Source organism: Petaurus breviceps, unplaced genomic scaffold, assembly GCF_028583685.1.
Source record: "Petaurus breviceps papuanus isolate PSGF00001 unplaced genomic scaffold, PetGlider_PUasm1.0 37, whole genome shotgun sequence".
NCBI lineage: Eukaryota > Metazoa > Chordata > Mammalia > Diprotodontia > Petauridae > Petaurus > Petaurus breviceps.
This window is the reverse complement of record NW_027186296.1, coordinates 65994649-66015592: the sequence shown is the minus strand read 5'-3', so window position 1 is coordinate 66015592 and position 20944 is coordinate 65994649. Positions and strand designations below refer to the sequence as shown.

At 39.9% G+C, this 20944-nt stretch overlaps 1 protein-coding gene across 2 annotated transcripts in view; it reads right to left on the bottom strand.

The window, feature by feature from the left end:
* WDR93 (WD repeat domain 93) overlaps positions 1-20840 on the bottom strand; it is a 21080-nt gene extending 240 nt beyond the window's left edge. Inside the window, exons 1-4 of one of the 2 annotated variants that reach the window (XM_069098607.1) lie at positions 20702-20840; positions 9261-9625; positions 6899-7094; positions 1683-1747 (exon numbers count right to left, since the gene is read on the bottom strand). In XM_069098607.1, the coding sequence (XP_068954708.1) occupies positions 1683-1747; positions 6899-7094; positions 9261-9524 (525 nt within the window). In that variant the 5' untranslated portion in view covers positions 9525-9625; positions 20702-20840. Of the gene's footprint in view, positions 1-1682; positions 1748-6898; positions 7095-9260; positions 9653-20701 lie in introns of both variants that reach the window. The other variant, XM_069098606.1, reaches the window with a different exon arrangement.
* Between the last annotated feature and the right edge of the window lie 104 nt (positions 20841-20944).

Here is a 20944-nt window from a genome sequence, read left to right as displayed (position 1 = left end):
AGAAAAATATATTTTACTTTATTTTCTGGTTAACATTAGAGGAACAAATCTCTCAAATGTGTTGTTTATATTAAAGACATTTTCCAAAAAGCATTTGCTGAAAGAAGCAATGAGGAATACCAATCTAGGCATTACATAAAACACTTAAAGTTCTTTCACTTCAGTTAGGGAATAAGACAAAAGCATATATCATTTTTATGTTCAAAATCTTTGGGATTTTCCATATTCTAATGGTTTAGGAAGATTTCATGTCACCTGATACCCTGGAAGACTAGCATCATATACAGATCAAAGTCAACTATGTCACTTTATTGAATATAAGCAAGTTCTAGTTGACACTAAAAATAAGGTAGCTTTGCTAATCAATAGCATATAGAGTATAGTCCTCATGAGTTTCTCTGCAACTTTACTTAATATTAAGCATCAACATTTTTACAAGACAAATTTCTATTAAAATCACATGTCATTAAAATAAGGTAGTGTTGAAAATGAGAAAATTCAGACACTAATGCACTGTTGGTGGAGTTGTGAACTGATCCAACTATGATGGAGAGCAATTTGGAACTATGCCCAAAATGCTCTAAAACTGTGTGATTTGATCCAGAAATACCAATACTAGGTCTGTATCCCAAAGAGATTTTTTTAAAAGGGGTAAAAGATGTTTCTTAACAAAAATATTTATAGTAGCTCTTTTCATGGTGACCAAGAATTGGAAATTGAGGGGATAAACATCAATTGGGAAATGGCCAAACCAGCTGTGGTATATGATGGTAATGAAATATTACTGTGCTATAAGAAATGATGAACAGACAAATTTCAGAAAAACCTGGAAAGACTTATATGAATTGATACAAAATGAAGTAAGCAGAACACAGTAAGAGCAATACTGTACAATGGTCAACTGTGAATGATTTAGCTATCTATTCTCAGCACTACAATGATCCAAGATAATTCCAAAGGACTCATAATGAAAAATGCTATCCACCTTCAGAGGAAGAACGGGTGGAATCTGAATGCAGATTGAAGAATACTATTTTTCACTCTCTAAATTTTTTGTGGATTTTTTTTCTTTGGGTCTGGGTCTTCTTTCACAACATGACTAATATAGTAATATGTTTTGCATGATTGAATGTGTATAATCTACATCAAACTGCTTACCGTTTCAGGGAAGGGAGGGAGAGAGAAAATTAGGAAGCAAAAATTTTTAAAAAGTTGTCTTTGCATGTAACTGGGAAAAAATAAAATGTTACTTAAAAAAAATAAGGTAGTATTGCTATTCAATAGAATATAGATTGAGTGTAGTCCTACTATGAGTTTCTCTGCAAGTCTGCTCATTAGGTATCTATCATTAGGCATCTAAGTTCTTAAAAGATAAATTTCTATTTAAAAAATCATATATTTCCTTTGGTCCTAAGACCACTCTGGAGCAAAATGATTGTTGTTTTTTTTTTTTAACAGTTGGGTTAGTAAAAAGATTCTTCTCTCACTATCTACCAGGATATAGTATGTACTTTCTGATAGGTTTGGAAAACACTGTTAATGGGGGATGGGGTCTTTAACAGGGCAGCAGGGAAAAGTGGCTCTCTTTGGTCACAGAAACCTATTTTTCCTCCTAGCCTAATGCATCCCTCCAATGTTTCAATGTAGTCTTTATATGACTGAAAAAAAAATGGAAGACTCACCATTTCATTGACGGCTTTGATTAGGAAAAGAAATTCTTTGTAAAAATAAAAGAGACGAACAACCCCTGAAATAGAAAACAAGTCATTGTAGAAGGCAAGGCAGTCTGGTTTCCAGAAGTCTGGTTTCCCAATTGTGTGGTTGAATTCCTGACCCAATTTGTGTTAAATAATCTCACTTGGGCCCTGCCTGAACCCTGACTTTTTTGTCTTTCCTGATCTTTCCTGATAACCCTCTATTGTATACCCAAAGCTTCTGTTCCTCCAACCTTCTCTTGTCAAGTCACACACTGCTCCCTCCCTTTTAGCAGAAGACAGGACTGTATTTCCCTTGCAAAAAGTAAGAGCAAAATTCCTCAAAGGAGTCAAGATGGCTGAGAAGAAACAGGACCTCCTTGCGGCTCTGGCTCCCACCACCTCCAATTCATGTACAAGGGGACTCTAAACAAACTTTGGAGCTACAGAACCCACAAAATGACACAGAGAAGCTAACCTCCCACTGAGGACGGCCCGGCAGGATGGCAGGAATAGGCCAGCTCAGTGCTCTGGGAGCCGAGCCCAGCCCCACACCTAGGTTTTAGCCCCAGGGCAGGCCTGACCAACCAATGGCTAGAGGGACTCCAGATCACCAGCAGCTGTGGCAATCCAGAATTATCAACACATAGATGCTAAGGACAAAGTGAGAGGTCAGTGCAGTGTGGACTTTGGGACCAGTAGTTGGGAGTGTGTCAGCTTCTCGCCCCAGGGGCAAAAGCTGCTAAGGACTGCAGCACAGCCACAGCCACCTGGCAGCTTCAGCTCCTGGCCTGCAGAGTGTAGGGGGACCAAGCGACCAGTCTGAGGGATAATCGCCTCTTGCTTTAACCTGCTTGGATCTGGATTGCGGTCTAGCGTAGAGGTCCTGGGGTGTGCAACCAACTTGCCAGAACGTGTGGAAGCTTTAGAGAGCGCACCCAAATAATACCTCCGGCAGCTGAGAAAACCCCAGCATTTGGGACAAAGCTCCCCTGTCTGGTGGCAGAGACCTACTGTGGCGAAAAGCCCAAAAGTCAAGTAATTGAGTGGCAAAATGACCAGGCAAAGGAAGCAAACCAAGCAAAGCAATCCAACATTAAACTCCTATTTTGGGGACAAAAAGGAGCAAAGCATAGAACAGGAGAAAGACAGTGAAGTCAAAACTCCTGCACCAAAAGCTTCAAAGGAAAATACGAGCTGGTTACAGGCCATAGAGCACCTTAAGAAGCAGATAAGAGAAGTGGAGGAAAAATTGGGAAGAGAAATGAGAACAATGCAAGAAAATTATGAAATGAGAGTCAACAGCCTGACTGAGGAAAACCACAGCTTAAAAAACAGACTAACTCAAATGGCAAAAGAGGCTTAAAAAGGCAATGAGGAGAAGAATGCCTTAAAAAGCCAAATTTGCAAGATGGAAAAAAATCTCAAAAGCTGACTGAGGAGAATCATTCCTTCTGAATTACATTGGAGCAAATGGAAGCTAATGACTTTATGAGAAATCAAGATGCTGTTAAACAGATCCAGACAAATGAAAGAATAGAAGGCAATGTGAAATATCTCATGGGAAAAACCACTGACCTGGAAAATAGATCCAGGAGAGATAATTTAAAAATTATTGGACTACCTGAAAGCCATGATCAAAAAAAGAACCTAGAAATCATCCTCCAAGAAATTCTCAAGGAAAACTGCCCTGCTGTTTTAGAACCAGAGGGCAAAATTGAGGTTGAAAGAATCCACCGTTCACCCTGTGAAAAAGATCCCAAAAAGAAAACTCCTAGGAATATTACAGCCAGGTTCCAAAATTCCCAGATCAAGGAGAGAATATTATAAGCAGCCACGAAGAAACAATTTGAATATTGTGGAAACACAATCAAGATAAGTCAGGATCTGGCAGCTTCTACACTGAGTGATTGAAGGCCTTGGAATATGATATTCCTGAGGGCAAAGAAGCTGGTATTAAAACCAAGAATCACCTACCCAGCAAAACTGAATATCATGTTTCAGGGGAAAATATGGTCATTCAATGGAACAGAGGACTTGTAAGCTTCTTGATGAAAAAACCAGAGTTGAATAGAAAATTTGACATTCAGATACAAGAAGCAAGAGAAGCATGCGAAGGTAAACAGGGAAAAGAAATCATAAGGAACTTATCAAAGTTGAATTATTAACATTCCTACATGGAAAAACGACAATTGTAACTGATGAAACTTTTCTCAGTATGAAAATAGTTGAAGGGAATAGAAATATATATGTCTATGTCAGAGGGTATATGGGCATATGAATACATATGGGAATATGTGTATATATGTTTACAGGTATACATAGAGGGCACAGGACCAATTTAATAGGAAGGGATGATACTTAAAAGGTGAAATTAAGAGGTGAGAGAGGAATATGAGAGGAGATGGGGAGAGACAGAATGGGGTAAACTATCTCATATAGAAGAGGCAAGGGAAAATGGTTACAATGGAGGGGAAGAATAGGAAGGCAAAAGGTAATGGTTCAACCTTATTCTCACTGAATTTGGCTCGGGGAGGGAATGACATACACACTAAATAGGGTATCTCACCCTACAAGAGAGTAGGGGGAAGGGGATGAGAGGGGGGATGATGGAAGGGAGGGCAGGCTTGGGGGGAGGGAAGTTGCAAGCACCCACTTTAGAAAAGGGACAGGATCAAAGTAGAGAAGAGAACAAGTGGGAGGTGGGATAGGAGGGAGGGAAATATAGTCAGTCTTTTACAATATATCTACTATGGTAATGTTTTGCATTAGCTACACATGTACAACCTATACTGAATTGCTTATCTTCCTAGTGAAAGTGGGTAACAAGGAAGGAAGGGAATGAATCTGGAATTCAAAGTTTTAAAATCAAATGTTTAAATATATACACACTATTATTAATACTATTTTACATGTAATTGGGAAATAAGTTATACAGGCACTGGGGCATAGAGATCCACCATGCCCTACTGGAAAAGTCAAAGGGAGTATGGGAGAAGATATGGGAAAAAGCAGACTGGAGGAGGGGATATCCTGTGGGACTGCTATTTTGGGGCGGTGGGTAGGGGAAAAACAGGGAGAAAATTTGTAACTCAAAATCTGGTGCAAATGAATGATGTCAGAAGTTAATAAAGCATTTGAAAAATGAAAAAAAAAAGATTTGCAAAACTTCTTACAAATACCATCTTCACGACCCTGGGAGGCAGGTGCTATTATGATCCTCATTTTACACATGAGGAAACTGAAGCTGACCCAGAGGTTAAATGACTTGCCCAGGGTCATTGGGCACAGCTAGAAAGTGCCTGAGTTCACATTTGAACTCAGGTCTTTGTGACTTCAAGCCTGGTGATCTGTGTGCCACCTCACTGCATTTGGGGGGGACCAGGAAAGGCTTTAAGCAGAAGATAGTACTTGAGCTTTATCTTAAAAGAAGACCTTAATTATGTCCCACAGTTTCTTCATCTGTAAAATGGGGAACATTTTACCTACCTCCTCCCTAGCACCTACCTCCCAGAGCTGCTGTGATAACCAAATGAAATATTTGTAAAACGTTTTGCAAAACATTAAAATGCCATATAAATTCTAAAAAAAAAGTAAGTTCTGTGAGGGCAAAGGATGTCCCACTTTTGTCTTTGTACTACCAGTGCTTAAGGCAATGGCTAGCACATAGCAAGCCCTTAATAAGTTTGCTGAATTTGATTAAACTGAAATTTAATTTGAATTAGAAGACAAACCTATGTATTAGCCCAGTTCTCCAACTGTCCTGCCCAAACCTACCACACTCACTTCAGCTTCTATCACTCCTGCAACCCTAAAGTGTTGATATCATCCTTCTCACCTGAAATTCCCCCCAAGGTTCTCTCCATCTATCTGAAACATTTCATCTTTTCGGTCCCAGCTGAAGTTCCATATCCTCCACAAAGTCTTCTTCAACTGCCCTAATCCATACTCATCTTCCTTTTCTGAACTCCTTTAAAAATTATCACTGGGGAGGCGGTTAGGTGGCGCAGTGAATAGAGCACCGGCCCTGGAGTCAGGAGGTCCTAAATTCAAATCTGGCCTCAGACACTTAACACTTACTACCCATGTGACCTCGGGCAAGTCACTTAACCCCAATTGCCCTGCCTTCCCCCCTCCAAAAAGCAAAAAAAAAAAAAATCACCTATATCACTCATTTTGTCATTTAATCACACGCTGTGTGATTTCAGTTATTAAAATTTTGAAAGTGTGAATATTTTTGCCTCCTCAATAACACTGTATTTTGAAAATAGGGATTATATATTCATATCTTTTCCATAGAACTTCATTGCAATGCATTCATTAGAAGCATATACTTGCAAATATGTACATAATATATATATATATATATATATTTATAAGGTACATATGCTGAATTACCACAGTTTTTCTATTACCATTATTTGCATAGCCTAAAAGAAGCTTTAACATATGGTTGCTTGGCATCATTTCTAATCCTACAGACCTGGACCCTATTTCTAATCTGACCTCCATCCCCAGAATATAAGGATTACAAAGCTATTTAGCACACGACCAGTGACAGCCCAGTAAGGACTATAGATTCCTACTGTGTTGACCACATTATGTTCAGACTTCAAATCAAGAAGTTGAATTAAAATAAATAAATGAAATAAAAATTTAAAAACAGCAACATTTATTTCTAAAGCTCTAATGTAAAGGTTTTACCAATAGAGAATAGGTTCAGATAGGTCCTGATACACCTTTCTAGGTCTCAAACATAGGCCTAGTGATAGTTGTCATATAGATATTCAGAACCAGCCTCATAAATTCAAAGACACTTGAGGGTGATGAATTTTTCAGCCACAATAACTTTGTTAAGACCTATAAAGGAATTGCCCTTTGTGTCAGAAAAGAGGTTACTCACTTAGATGAAAGCATGGATCCTTTAGGTATAAAAGAAGCACACCCTAATTCCGTGAATAATTTTCATATGAATACTAAAGGGGCACTGAAAGAAACTTTGTGTTTTTCCATAGTCTCACAACTGTTATATTATTCATATACGAGGTCTAACATTTGTTTAGATTCAGGTGTCCCTGCTTAGATTTAAAAAGAAAAGCCAATACAATTCCACCCACACAAAAAATGTACACATGATTCAATGTAAACCTATAGGCAGCTCTAGGATGAATAATAATAATTAAAAAAACAAGAAGATTAAGTACCCATTTCATCCACAGCAGCAACAAATACTTCATTCCCAATTTCTGTAGCCCAGATGGACACGATCTCAGTTTTGATTGAATCCCAACTACAAACCCGTGAGTAACTGAACAATGTACTGAAGACTCTCAATCCTTTGGATAACCCAACAAACACATAGCTTTTACAGATGGCAATGCAGTTTGGCACACTCGAAAGCTGTGAAGACAAATCAGAGTACAATACATGATCAGCAGTCGTTACCATTCTTATGTTTAAGTCCAGAAATCTTCTGTAACATGAGCTGCTTTCCAAGGAGAAAAGAATCATGAATATAATATATTCTTCTACCTCAGCCCCCTCACATTATTCACTCTGATCTTCAAGAATCAACAATGATAGGGACAGCTAGATGGCGCAGTGAATAGAGCACCGGCCTGGCCCTGGAGTCAGGAGGACCTGAGTTCAAATGTGGTCTCAGACACTTAACACAAAAAACTATCCGTGTGAACTTGGGGCAAGTCACTTAACCCCAGCTGCCCTATCTTCCCTCTCCAAAAAAAAAGAATCAACAATGATTTACTTTATAAAAATACTCTTTCTGCTCCACAGGGTACAATTACACAGCTGAGGATAAACAGAGGAAGAAGCCTCCTTCATTCAAACTCCTGTCTTTTCATAGAGCTCAGAGAGAAAACTGCTGACCTATAGCCAATGGTCTGCATTCCTGTTGGTTCCTTAAGAGATAATTTTAAATTGTAAATGAAAGGACTTATTCCTTTCAGGAAAAAAATTTCTCAGGAAGATGTTTTCAGGCATCAGCAAGGAAATACAGCGATATTAACCAAGAAGAAGGGGGGAGGGGAATAAGTTTATATAAGGACCTGTTATGTGCCAGGAACCATGCTAAGTGCTTTTTACAAATATTATCTCATTTAGTTCTCACAACAACCCTGAGAGGTAGGTATTATAATCATCTCCATTTTACAGGTGGGGAAACTGAGGCAGACAAAGGGGTTTTTTTTATTTTAAATGAGTTGCTCTGAGTCCCACAGTCTGAGGCTGAATTTGAACCCAGGTCTCCTTGGCTCCAGACTTAAGAGCTCTGTCCACCATGCCACCAGATACCTCAAGTAAGCTGGCAAAAGGGGGGTAACAATCAAGAAGCCTACAGAGCAGTCTAGAGGTATGTATTGGGTGTGCTGGGTAGAGCAAAAGGATCCTCAAAAGCGCACCTTGTTTGAAGCTGTCAGCCTGCCTTATCTCCATGTTCCAGCCAGATTCTATTTTTTCTTCTTGCCCTTTCCCACTTGTGTGCATTTCCACAGCCATCCGCCACACCTAAAATGAGTGCTTCCCACGCCTCTGCCCATGAAATTCTTCTCTGCCTTCAAGACACTATTCAGTATGAAGCCTTCCCTAACCCATCCAGTCTGGAACATGGCCTTTCTTCCTAATATTTTATCTCTTCATTTGACCTCTCTTATTCACTTATGTTTTAATTTACATTTTAGCTATTTAGGTAGATGTCTTATCCTCCATACCAAAGTAAGCCTTTTGAAGGCTGGGACTGTGTGTTGTTTTGGTTTTATATCCCTCGGGCTAATACAGTGTCCTTCACCCAGCAGGTGTTAAATAAATGTTGGCTGAATCAAGTCACTGACTTTCACAGATAAGGATAGAGACTGGACTTGGGATCTTACTGGTATTGGGAACTCCCCAAGCAAGAAACTCCTTTTACCCATATGGGTCCTGGTTACCTTTTCATTAACATAGTGTCACAGGGTAAGTGACCTGCCCAGACATTACACAATCAGCATGTATTAAGGCCAAGTCTCCCTGGCAATTAGGCTAGCTCTCAAATCTCTACATAATGCTGCCAGAACCACCCCCACCCCCAATACACCTAATATATCTATCTCTCACCAAAGATGCAATAGGAAACACTTGATTTCTACTATATTAGGAAAATGTCTCCTCCAAACTAGATTCATCCTTTTCTCATTAATCAGAAGTTAATGGATGAGAATCTCAATTGTCCCCAAGTTATATTTATTTACTGTTACATTAAATTTAATATAACATTTAGGTAGCTAGATGTTGCAGTAGATAGACTGTTAGATCTGGAGTCAGGAAGACCTGAATTCAAATTCAGGCACTTACTAGTTCTCTGGCTCTGGTAATTTCACTTGACCTTGTCCTGTCTCAGTTTCTTCCTTTGAAAAATGGAATAATGATAAAACCTATCTTCCAGGGTTGGTGTGAGGATAAAATGAGATTATATTTTTAAAGAACTATGCAAACCTTAAGATGCTATATAGATGCTATTATTATTAAATGTTGTGGTACCTACTGTACCAGACTAATTTCAATGAATTTATATACCTGGAATCTGTGAGTTGGTAAATAGACAGTTGGCTGAATCTTAATTATTGCAACTTCCTTTGCTGCTTCTCTCTCCTCAATGATTTCCCATGCCCGGTCAAACAGCAGGTTCACTAGTTTATTGATCATCCGGAACGGCTGAGGCAAGGAGTCAAAGATTTGATCTGGATCCTTTAGGAAATAATCCCCTTCTTCGTCCTTAATCCAATCCTGTTCTTCATAATTGGGGATCTCCAGGGGTCCTTTCCGGATATACACTGGCATCTTGATCTTACTGGTCTACCTGTTGTTCTCAAAACAAGTTTTCTTTGGGAGATATGATGGTAGAAAATGGCGATTTCTTTTCCAGGAACTTCTGCAAAATTCTGAATCGTTGTTGAAGTAATGAGATGCTTTAAAAGAAATAAAAAGTAGCTTTCTAAGAATAACATGCAATCTACATGAGCCTGATTTCCTATTAATTCAAATGCAATGAGGCTATTCCCTCTGGAAACCTGGAGTTTCATTATACCAGGCTTCTTACCTTGTTCATCGAATAGATTCCCCACTGTTAGCTGTGATGTCAGGTGAGAATTTCTCTACTGATATTCAATAGCCTGCCTGATCCTTATCATTAAATCCCTGGAGACTTTTTAGGTACTAGTCAGGCATATTTCCTATCTTGAACTCAATGGACTATATGACTATAAAAGAAGGACACTGATGTTGCATGTCACTTACTGAAATTGTTTTTATTACTAAATTATCTCTAGGTTTACTTGAGTTCTGACATTCTATTCTACTTTGATTACATTGAGTCCTGGAATATCATAAAACTTCTTTTGAGCAAAGCAATAAATCCATTTGAAAGAATTTATTCAAATATTTACAATGTAAAAAAATGTAGAAAACGTTAAATTGTCAATTGCAAAGTTACAACATGTAGTTAGATGATCAGTCCATTGAGTTAGTCCATGTATCTTGGGCAGCTACTGAAGACAGACTATCAGCTTGGCCCAAATCTAAATAAAAGGATGAAAATGAGATGAGTTTTTAAAATGAAGATCATGTTCAGTAATTTTTTTCACAAGGAGTTCATAATAAAGATGAAATCACAGGTAAATTTAAAAAATAAGAAAAGAAAAACAAAACTTCTAGGAATGCTATAAAGCTATAAACAAGGGAACACTATAATCTCAGATGAATCACAATTAGAAGTGACCCAAAATGCAAGAGACTCTTGGTCTCTTGGACTCTGGCAGAAGTATGATGCAGAATATTACTACTGATGACTTACTTGCAGACATGTTGGACTTGGAAAAAAGTAGTTCAGGAGAGAGAGGGAGATATAAAAGATGTTCAGCCTGATAGATGAAATGATATCCACAGAATATTAAAAGAAGTAGAGGTCAGCCTTTAGCGCATTGGCTGGATCCTCTATAAAAGGAATAAAAAGATAAGAATAGCATAAGACATGTAATTCCAGAAAGAAGTCACAATGAGAGGATTCCTAGGAACAGCTCTCTCCTCACCAAACTAAATAATACAAATAAAGAGTACTACAAAAAAAATCCAGTAAAGACAAGAAGAAAAATGAAAGAAGCTGCTAATGTAATTCTTAACCAATAACAAACTCCCCAGTCTATCTCTCCTGGTGCTCCCGTCCCTTGCTTCCCTGTACTCTCATAGTCCTCTCTATGACCCAGGGCAAACTTGTAACCCCCCCCAGCCAGGGCAATTTTAAACACTTGACTTTCGGAATTAACTTCTTAGCAGTGTTCAAAGAGAATCTTGTTGCCAAGATGAGCTGAAGTACAAGAATAAGATCAGTTCTAAGATAGAAGAAAAAAAATGGGGTATCTATGGATTAGTTTGAAGCCTTAGGACCAAAAACGTGATGAAGGAAGGAGACTCATGTTACCCAAGGTTCAAGTCTAGGTATTTGCATAAAACTTCCCTCAATGGTGGAGAGAGTCACTCATCACCTGGTGTCTATGTGAGGGACAGAGTTCTTCATGGGCTTAGAAGAGGAAAGATCCTTCTTCTGGTTTTCAGAGGACATAAGACAATTCAATGTTAATTGGGGAATGCATATAAAGGAAAGCTGGAAAGTGGATAAGAGGGAAGGCAAGGTACACACAAGGGGTATAAAATGGCTGATGAGGACATGGAAAAGTCTGCTGGAGTACCTTCTGAAATGGCAGTGAGAGAGTCACTGTTATGGGAATGGGAATTTAAGATTTTCCCTGCCCCTAGGTCCTTTGATAAGCTTAAGTGCCTCTGAGAACCTCCCTTGATTTGAAAATATACTCTGCCCCCTAATAGGCTGAATGTGGCAGGAGGCTTGGTTTTCAGGAATGCCCACACCTCGGTGCTATGTGATTGGGCAGTGGGTTAAGAGGGTTGTGACGTTCTCTGAGCCAGGAGAAGGCTATATATACCTTGATGTGAGATTTTGTTTTGGAGCTCACTTTGAGAAGAGTTTTGTGACTTGACTAGACAAGACTCTGGGCAGCCGTTGATCCCCCCAGCTTTGAAAACCCAAATGTTGGTGCTTCCCTCTCTGGTAACTGATTAGGTATGGATGTAATAGACAGACAGTTGGAAGCCTGTCTGCTTGATCTGTTTCTCTATCTTCTTGTAACTTCTGCTTGTAACTTGTTTGTATTCTCTGAAGTTCAGGGTGTTGACCTTTTTCCCCTGAACTAGGTAAATGACATATGTTTGATTAAAGCAAGATTGTTAACCCATTATGAGTTGCTTGCTGCTACAGTCACCAAGGAGGAGAACATAGCATCAGGCCAGGGGGTGGGAAGACAGTTGGCAGGATAGAGAAGTGCAGAGAGAGTAGATGAGCCAGGAATGAAAGCTCAAGTTTAAATCATCCAGCCAGTTAGTCAAATTGCAGAACAAAAAAATCAAAGAACAAAATTTACAAGCAGCAAAGGAAAAAAACTCTTCAAATTCCAAGGTTTCTTTAAAATCAATAACATGAGATAAACCCATAGTTAAAGGAAAAAATTGAATATGATGTTATGAAGAACAAGAGAAAATGTACTGTTACCCCAAAATAAAATATCCTACAAAAGTAAGCCTAAGCATCAAAAAAAAAAAAATTGGATATTTAGTAAAAAAGAACAAAAATTATTCCTTCAAGAAAACATGCAAACTAATGAAACCGCATGCAGTTAAATACTTTTAAATAATGCTAAAGGTCTAGGTAATGTTGATTTTCATAGGGATAGTGCTAGACAAGAATATGAATGAAGAATTGGAGAGGTATCATTTCATTTGCTGTTTAATTTTCTTAAAAACAGGAAAAAAACACAATTCTTATACTTCATCCAAGTAACAGTGACAAGGCAAAGAGAGCATCAATGGGCTAAGGAATATAAGGAACAGAATCTTAGAACTGGAAAAATACTTGACCAAGAATCCGGTCTCACCAGCCTCTGAATGAATACCATAAAATTACATAGAACCTTTTTTGGTGCTTCTCTAATGCACTTATAATACTGTATTATCTATGTTTGTGTCCTCCTTACTAGACTATAATGTCCATGAGGACAAGGTATTGAGAGAGGCAAAATGGTAGAGGAAAAGAGTTTCAGTTTGAAAGACCTAGGCTCATACCTTAACTCTAGCACTCACTAGCTATATAATCATGGAGAAATTACCCTCTAAGAACATGTTTCCTCTGAAGATGAGAATAATGAGACTTGAACTCTCTACTTGAAAGGGTTATTGAGGTGGAATAACTTTATAAATCTTAAAGGGTTTTGAAATATGAATTGTTACAATGCTCATCATCTAAAATCTGTATTTTCCCCAGTACCTAGAACAGTGCTCTATACATAGCAGGTACTGTGTTTGTTTTTTTCTCACTTTCTAAACTTCAGTACCATTACTCTGCTTAAAGTTACTATACTGTTCCCAAGAAAAATAAATATTGCATAGTTTCCCCTAGTAAAGCTTTTTCAGTATTTATCAAACTCTATTAAGAGTGATGTCTAACATCATGCTACAATTTAAATATTACTCCCTAATTCTAGTGCCTTTCATCTGTTGATTACCTCTAATATATCCTGTATATAGTTTGTACATAGTGGTTTGCATGTTGTCCTACTCCTTTAGACTGCGAGGTTCTTAAGGGCAGGGTCTGTTTTTGCCTTTTTATGTATCTCTAATGCATAAACTGGCACAAATAATGACACCAAATTTTCTGTTATTTAAAAATTCCTTCTTCACTTTCCTGGGTCCTCTTTCATCATCTATAAAAGTATAAACATTTTACAGTGGCTATTCCAAACTATTTACTCTTTCTTTAAGTCCCCAGCTTACAGAGGGTGACCTAAGTCTACTTTACTGAGATTAAGATCACCTATCCTTCAACTTGTGAAGGGAATTATGATTTTCATATAATCTATATGATATATATGATGAATATACTAATAATTTAGATTTTTCAGGAGATTCTGGCTTGGGAGTCAGAAACTTGCAATGAAGTTTGAAAAGATCATTCAAACCCTTGACAATGCTCTCCCAATCACTACATTCCTGTGCCTGTATACATTAAGTGGAGCGAATCAAAGATTGTAGAACCTGTTTCTGTCACAGAACTCTGGTCCCATTCCCCACTAAGTAATGACCCCAAAGACCTGAAACAATATTGTTCCCAAAGGACTCCAGAACACCTGTACTCTAGACTCATAGGCTTGTTGTGGAAACCACTCAAGCCCTAGAAATGATAGTTCTATAATCCCCCTTCTTCCTCTTTTGCCCCTTCCCTACTTGTGATTTTTGTATATAAGCTGTGCATTTACTACAGCATAGAGAGCATTCCTCACTCTGAAATTGATTAATTAGACTGCTACTTGATTCCTAGTACTCCTGTCTCTAGGTTTGTTTTGTGCAGCTCCAGGTATTCACAGATTAGAGACCAGTACTGTCTGGACTACACAGAAAAATCTGTTAACCAACTCTCCTCAGAAATTCTCAGTATCATCTCCTGTTCTCTCCTTGTAGTGTAATGCCAAGGAAAGGCAACTTCCCAAGGTTCAAAATACCAGCATAGGTGCTCTCCATTTTATTCAGTGACAAATTAAGAACAGAGAAGATCAAAATATGACATCATTCAAAATACAGCATTTACTAAGTGTGATTAAATAATCTCCAAGTACTACCCCACCCCAGGACCTTACATTCATTCAATCAATTACAAAGTCCCTGTTCTAAATACTACTCCACCCCTAGGCTGTACCTTCATTTGGTCCATCACAAAGCCCCTCTTCTCAAATGGAGATTAGTTTCCAATCTAAGTAAAGTACATTCATTTGTTCAACCATAGAACACAAAAAGGTCAAAAGTTCCCCACCCCTGGATCACAACTGAATCTACCCCAGAGTTACAACAAGAGTAAGCACAGCACTTAATACCTAAATGGAGGTCTTTTCTTCATCTTGACATGAGGCAAGTTCTCAGCAATCTTTGTTCTTGGGGAGTCAAAGCTTAGCAAGGCCACAAGATATGTTGCCAGTCTCTTCATTAATTCATCCTCTGTCTGCAGAACAGTCCTAGGACGCCTGAAAAGATTAGCAAAACCCTCTCCCAGGATTTCTGTAAACATACAACAAGAAAATCCTTCTTCAGGGCTTCTGAACCAACAGAAATGTTCCAAGAATTCTGCAACAACAGCACTGTCCTTCACCAGTGGACAGTATTCACTCTCTGTCTGCAGGACAGTCTCAGGAGCTCTTAACCAACAGCCAGGCTCCAGAACTTCTGCAACAACAGGACTGTCTTTCACCAGTGGACAAATCTGGCAAAACAACATCAAAACAGACAGACAAAGTACCAGCAAAACAGCTATGTCTCCTCAAGTCCTTGGCAGCTCCGGGGGCAGGTCTCAAAAGTCCAGGGCAATTCAAAATGGCCCTCAGCAATCCTCTCAGTCTCTCTCTGCCTCCAAAAGGGTGCTTCCAAAAAGTTCTTCTGCCTCTCTCTTGTGTCTCTCCAAATCTAAGTCACCAGCTCCTCCAAGTTCAGCACTCTCTTTTCACGTCAACAAGTCCATCCCACAGGTGGGATTAACAAGCTCTGGGTTTTAACACAATCAAACCAAAAACCAAGCCAATACAGGGGAATCTTTAAATGCCATTACTATTACACTCCTCCTCTTTTCTCCTGCCTCAAAAAGAAGTATCCTTCTTTCTCTCTCTATCTGTCTGCTTAATTTCATCTCATCCTTCTCTTTAAGAATCCCTCTTCAAAAACTGTACGTTCTGTTTCATGGACATACAACTTTTCTTTCTGCTGGCTCCTACCTATCTGCCTACAGATATATCAGATCTCCCCAAGAAAAAAAGCCCTCCCTTGATTCTTCTACCCTTGTCCAAGTATTATCTGATCTCTTTCTTTCCCTTCAGCACTAAACTTCTTGAAAAAAGTATCTTCTAATTCATGAAATACTCCTTTGCTCAATACCTTGTGATCTGGCTTCCATCCCTGTCATTACTGGAACTGCCATCTCAAAAGTCATTCAAAGACTTCCTCAGTGACAAATTCAAAGACCTTTTCTCATTCTTTATCCTCTTTGAATTCTCTACAGCATTTGAGAATACTGACTACTGTTCTGCATAATCTTTCCTCCTCCCTGATTTCCAAAGCCCCATACTCTACAATTTACAGAATTTACCTATTCTGCAAAACCATAAATATTCTATCACGGAAAAGCTAATTTATCCATAAACTCAGAAGCTTTAATTCTTTCCTAATGAAAAAACCAAAACTGGGCAGGGACATCAAGGTACAAACCAACCAAGCAGTTGAAACTTAAATCAGATATTCTAGAATTCAATGCAAGTTAGGCCTGCAGGATGACACAATTTTTAAATGCTATGAGCAACTAAGTCTAGTTAGTCATTTAACTAGTATTTATTAAGTGCCTCCTATGTATTGGACACTATATTAAGTGATATGGATCCAAATAAAGGCAAAAGACAGTGTCTCCTCTCAAGGAGTTCGGAAACTAAAAGCAGAAACAACTTGCAAATAGTTAAGTACAAAGAGGATTCATACAGGTGTAAGGGTTATGGGATTTAAAGATCTTCCATGCCCCATGGACGTGCTGACATAGCAGAGCAAGAGAAAGCGGAAAGCGAGAAAAAGTGAAAGCCGAGCTAACGGTCCTGCGGTTGGCGGTTGGCAGCGGTTGCGGTTGCAGTTGCGGCAGCAGCAGAGGCAGCGGCAGCGCAAAGCCCTTTTTTTTTTTTTTTGAGTTAGGACTCCTGCTGAGCACTGCCAGGGGCTGGAGCTGCTGGGAGCAGGACTTTCTGCTAAGGACTCCTGCTTAGCACTGCCAGGGGCTGGAGCTGCTGGGAGCAGGACTTTCTGCTAAGGACTCCTGCTGAGCACTGCCGGGGGCCGGAGCTGCTGGGAGCGCGCTTCCAGGACACTGGGTTGTTGCTGTGAGTGGGGAGAGGAGGACCTTTGCCTGAGGTAGCCTGTTCTGTTTTAAAGGCTTGAGAATGTGGGTGCTTTCTACTTTATCTACCTGTGCCAATGTCATAACTACTCTGATGGCTTTCACTTTCTGGTTTTGGGACTCAGTCTTTTGGTATCTTAATAAATTTTCTAGTTTATTTCCCCATATGGCAAACATGACGTATTTTGTGATGGATAATTATATCAGCATATTTGTAATCTCTATAGGCATTGTGAATATGGCATTGCTGATACAACAGGGCAAGCTGGAGAAGTCCAGGGGTGATGGCCTGGAAAAGAACCAAGAGGTTGGAAATATTAGAGGTTACGGTGATGGCAAGAAACAGGTTTTTGGGGTTGCAAGGTAGAGGGGGAGGTGGAATGACAATAGATTGTGATTAAACTAATGTCATAGTTTGTGAACATGGGAATGGTACATTTGTGGATGATGGCAAAATCAAGGGATATGACAATCTCTGTATAGCTTGGCTGCATAGTGGTTAAGGTAAGAAATTGAGAGGTTATGGTTTTTGTGGAAGTATTAGTATATAGGTTGAAGTTCAGTGTGATGAGAGGACAAGTTGGGAAAGAGAGAATGACTTCAAGTCAGGTGCTGGACTCATTAAGAAAGAAGAATACCTTTGAGTTTGGTTGACAATGCCACTAGAATGTTGATTGGGTGGTACATATAGATTGAACCTTGAAGGAAAAGAGATTACTGAGTGAGGGTGGTAGAGAAACAGCCTGAAGTATTCCAGCCACCTTACCACGACCACTAGTGATTGAGAGGGAGGGAGGGAAATGAGTGGAAGTCCAACCAATGCTGTAAAGATTGTGTAATACCTATTATAACAGGAATTAAAAAAAAAAAACACCACCAAAACCTAGGAACTTGAATAAAGAAGTAAATGAAAAGTGTGCAGAAATCTGGAGGACAGAAGGAAAGAAGAAATGACATAATTCTTTAAATCAGAAGCCACAAATGAAGGTTAATTAAACAAAGAGATGAATTGGGTAAACAAAAGGCCTTAGCGTTGTTCTCAATTATTTCTTTGAGTTATTTGAATAGTGTAGGTCTGATGAGAAGGCAGTTTCTTGTCAAGCAATTCCTAAGTATAATTCCCTTCTAGAGGAAGTCTAAATCACAAGGGAGCACTGTCTGAAAGATTCTAGGATGCTGTGAAAAAGAGAAACCCACCAGAGGGAGTATTGTATTAAAATGAATATATTTGGGGTGGCCAGGTGGTGCAGTGAGTAAGAGCGCCGGCCCCGGCGTCAGGAGACCCATGATTGGTTCCGGCCTCAGATACTTGGCACCCACACAAAATAACTGGCTGTGTAACCTTGAGCAAGTTACTTAATCCCAATTGCTTAAAAAATAAAATAAAATAAAATAAATATATTTAAGCTGTTGTGAGTCTTTTGTTTTCTGTATTTATAGTTTTCTATGAGTCTTTAACATGTACTGTTGTATGGAATGAAGTGTCCTGTACTTGACATGCATTTGTTACCTTGAATGTATCATGGGAGCGTGGGACTCTATTACTTATCTTTATGGAAACCTAGACATGAACTCTACCAAATCTCTATGGAGAGATCTCCCAGATTAATTTCTAGATAGGGACATAAAGAGGTAAAGAGAGGGGTGGCCAGGTAGCACAGCGAGTAAGAGCACCGGTTCCAGTGTTGAGATGACCTGGAGATCGAATCCTGGGCTCAGACACTTAGCACTCACCCAGAAACACCTGGCTGTGTAAAAGCAAGTTACTTAACCCCAATTGCTTAGGGGCGGCCAGGTGGCTCAGCTAGTAAGAGCACTGGCTCCAGTGTCGGGATGACCTGGAAATTGAATCTCGGGCTCAGATACTCAGCACCACACCCAGAAATAACTGGCCGTGTAACCTTGAGCAAGTTACTTAACCCTGATTGCTTAAAAAAAAAAAAAGAGGTAAAGAGAGATACTGATCTCAGAGTCAATTACAAGATTGGGCCTTCATCCACATAACACCAGAGCCAGACAGGACCCTTAGGCCAAGGGTTTCATAATGGCACTCAAAGGTCTCTAATATCTGATGCTACTTTAGCTTTTTAGATTTATTCCATGCTACTTCAATCCATATATCCTCCATTTCACCAAACTGGACTACTCACCATCTTTGTATATGCCTTATTTTGCATTTTACATGCACTTATAATACATTAAGAGATATGCACAATATAAGCTTAATGTGGGCATGAAACTAAATTTTGCATTTCTTCCAAATAGCGCTCTCTACACTTGAACCTTTAATAAGTGTTTGTTGAACTGAACTCAGTGGAATTGGACCAGATGATCTTAGGGTCTCTTCAGGTTCTAACCTTATATGAATCTAGAATGTATCTTTCATTATAGCCAAGGGTACTTTCTTCAGTTCTCACTGTCATCCAAACTGCTACACAAAGGGCAGGTAGGACAATCTAGCTGAGGCAGCAAGGTACCTGAGGGGCAGATAGGAGGCAGCAGTATGTGCCTTGTAAGTCAAATGACCCTGATGGGGACAGCTCAGAGCACTGAATTCAAGAATCCTGGGACTAGTGACATTAAATGACACTACAGAAGAGGCACGAACATCTGCTTTGTGGCTGCACCTTAATGACCATGGAATTTTTCCATGACTTACCAATGAAATCTTCCACGTGTTGTCACCTCCATTAGAATGTGAGTTTCTTTTTTTTTCTTTTTGGAGGGGGAGGAGCAGGGCAATTGGGGTTAAGTGACTTGTCCAAGGTCACACAGCTAGCAAGTGTTAAATATCTGAGGCCGCATTTGAACTCAGGTCCTCCGACTCCAGGGCCAGTGCTCTGCACCACCTAGCTGCCCCCTTTCACCAGTCCTTAAACTATGAAAAACCAGGCAATAGAATAAATAAACAGTTCAGAGTAACTATTGGGGGGGGGGGTGAGCCCTCAGGTCACAGAAAGGTCACTGGAAATACTTATGGATGAAGTACTGTGATGTGATGGAGAGACACCTTTGGTTGGAATTTGGAGATGTGGATTTGGAGCTACCTAGAGCACTGGACTCAGAATCAGGAAGACTTACAATCAAATTCTACCTCAGTCACTTACAAGCTATACAACCCTGGGCAAGTTACTTTATCTCATACAGCCTCAGTTTCATGCCTACCCCTGTCCCCCCCACAACCCCAATAAGAATAATAAGAACACCAAATTCAAAGGGTTGTTGTGAAGCTCAGAGGAGATAATATATGTATATGGAAAGCGCTATGGAAATGTTAGCTGTTATTATCATCCAGGTTTTCCTACTTTCTATTCGTGTGAACTTGGTCAAGTCACATCTACCCACCTGTAAAAATAGTTGGAGTTTTCTTGGACCGGGACTCAACTCTTTTTTTTTTTTTTTTTTTTGGCATGGACCCCTTTGGCAGGCTACTGAAGCCTCTGGACTTTTTCTCGGAATAATGTTTTTCAATGCATAAAATAAATAGGATTACAAAAGAAATCCCTCCTGCTCCCATCTATTTTGAAATAATTATCAAAATATTGTTTTTTAAAATAAGTATTTAGTTAATTAAAAAATAATATTATGGACCCCAGGTAAAGAACCCCTGAGAAGGCATCCTGAAGGCTCCTTCCCACCAAATTTTAAGGCTAGCCTTGACCAGAGCCACTACAGAACGCTGTGCAGTCGGGTCAGGCTCTTTGTGACCCCATTTGGGGTTTTCCTGGCAGATACTGGAGCGGTTTGCCATTTCCTTCTCCAGATCATTTTACATAGGAGGAAACTGAGGCAAACAGGGTGAAGTGACTTGCCCAGAGTCACACAGCAGGAGTGTCTGAGGCAGGATTTGAGCTGGTGGAAATGGGTCTTCCCGGCTCCACGCCCGGCGCGCCACCCATCTCCTGCACCATCTAGCTGCCCTTACAGACGCGTGGTCCAGGGAAATTCTTGGAGAGCAGAGGGAAAGGATAGGACGCACCTGAGAAACGCGCAGGGACAGCAGGAGCAAGCACCTAAGTGGCCACCAGCCACGGAGGTTTCGCGGTCCCGGGCGTACCGAAGCGTCTTAACCGGAGCCTCGTCGCCCAGGTAACCCACGCATCCGGCTCAGCCTGGGAGTTTCGCGCTCACCCTTTTCGGCGTCTCGCACCCTTGTTGCCGCGGTAACCGTCACTTCCGGCTTAAGCCTGGAAGTCTCCGGAGCTGCGACCTCTTCCGGCCT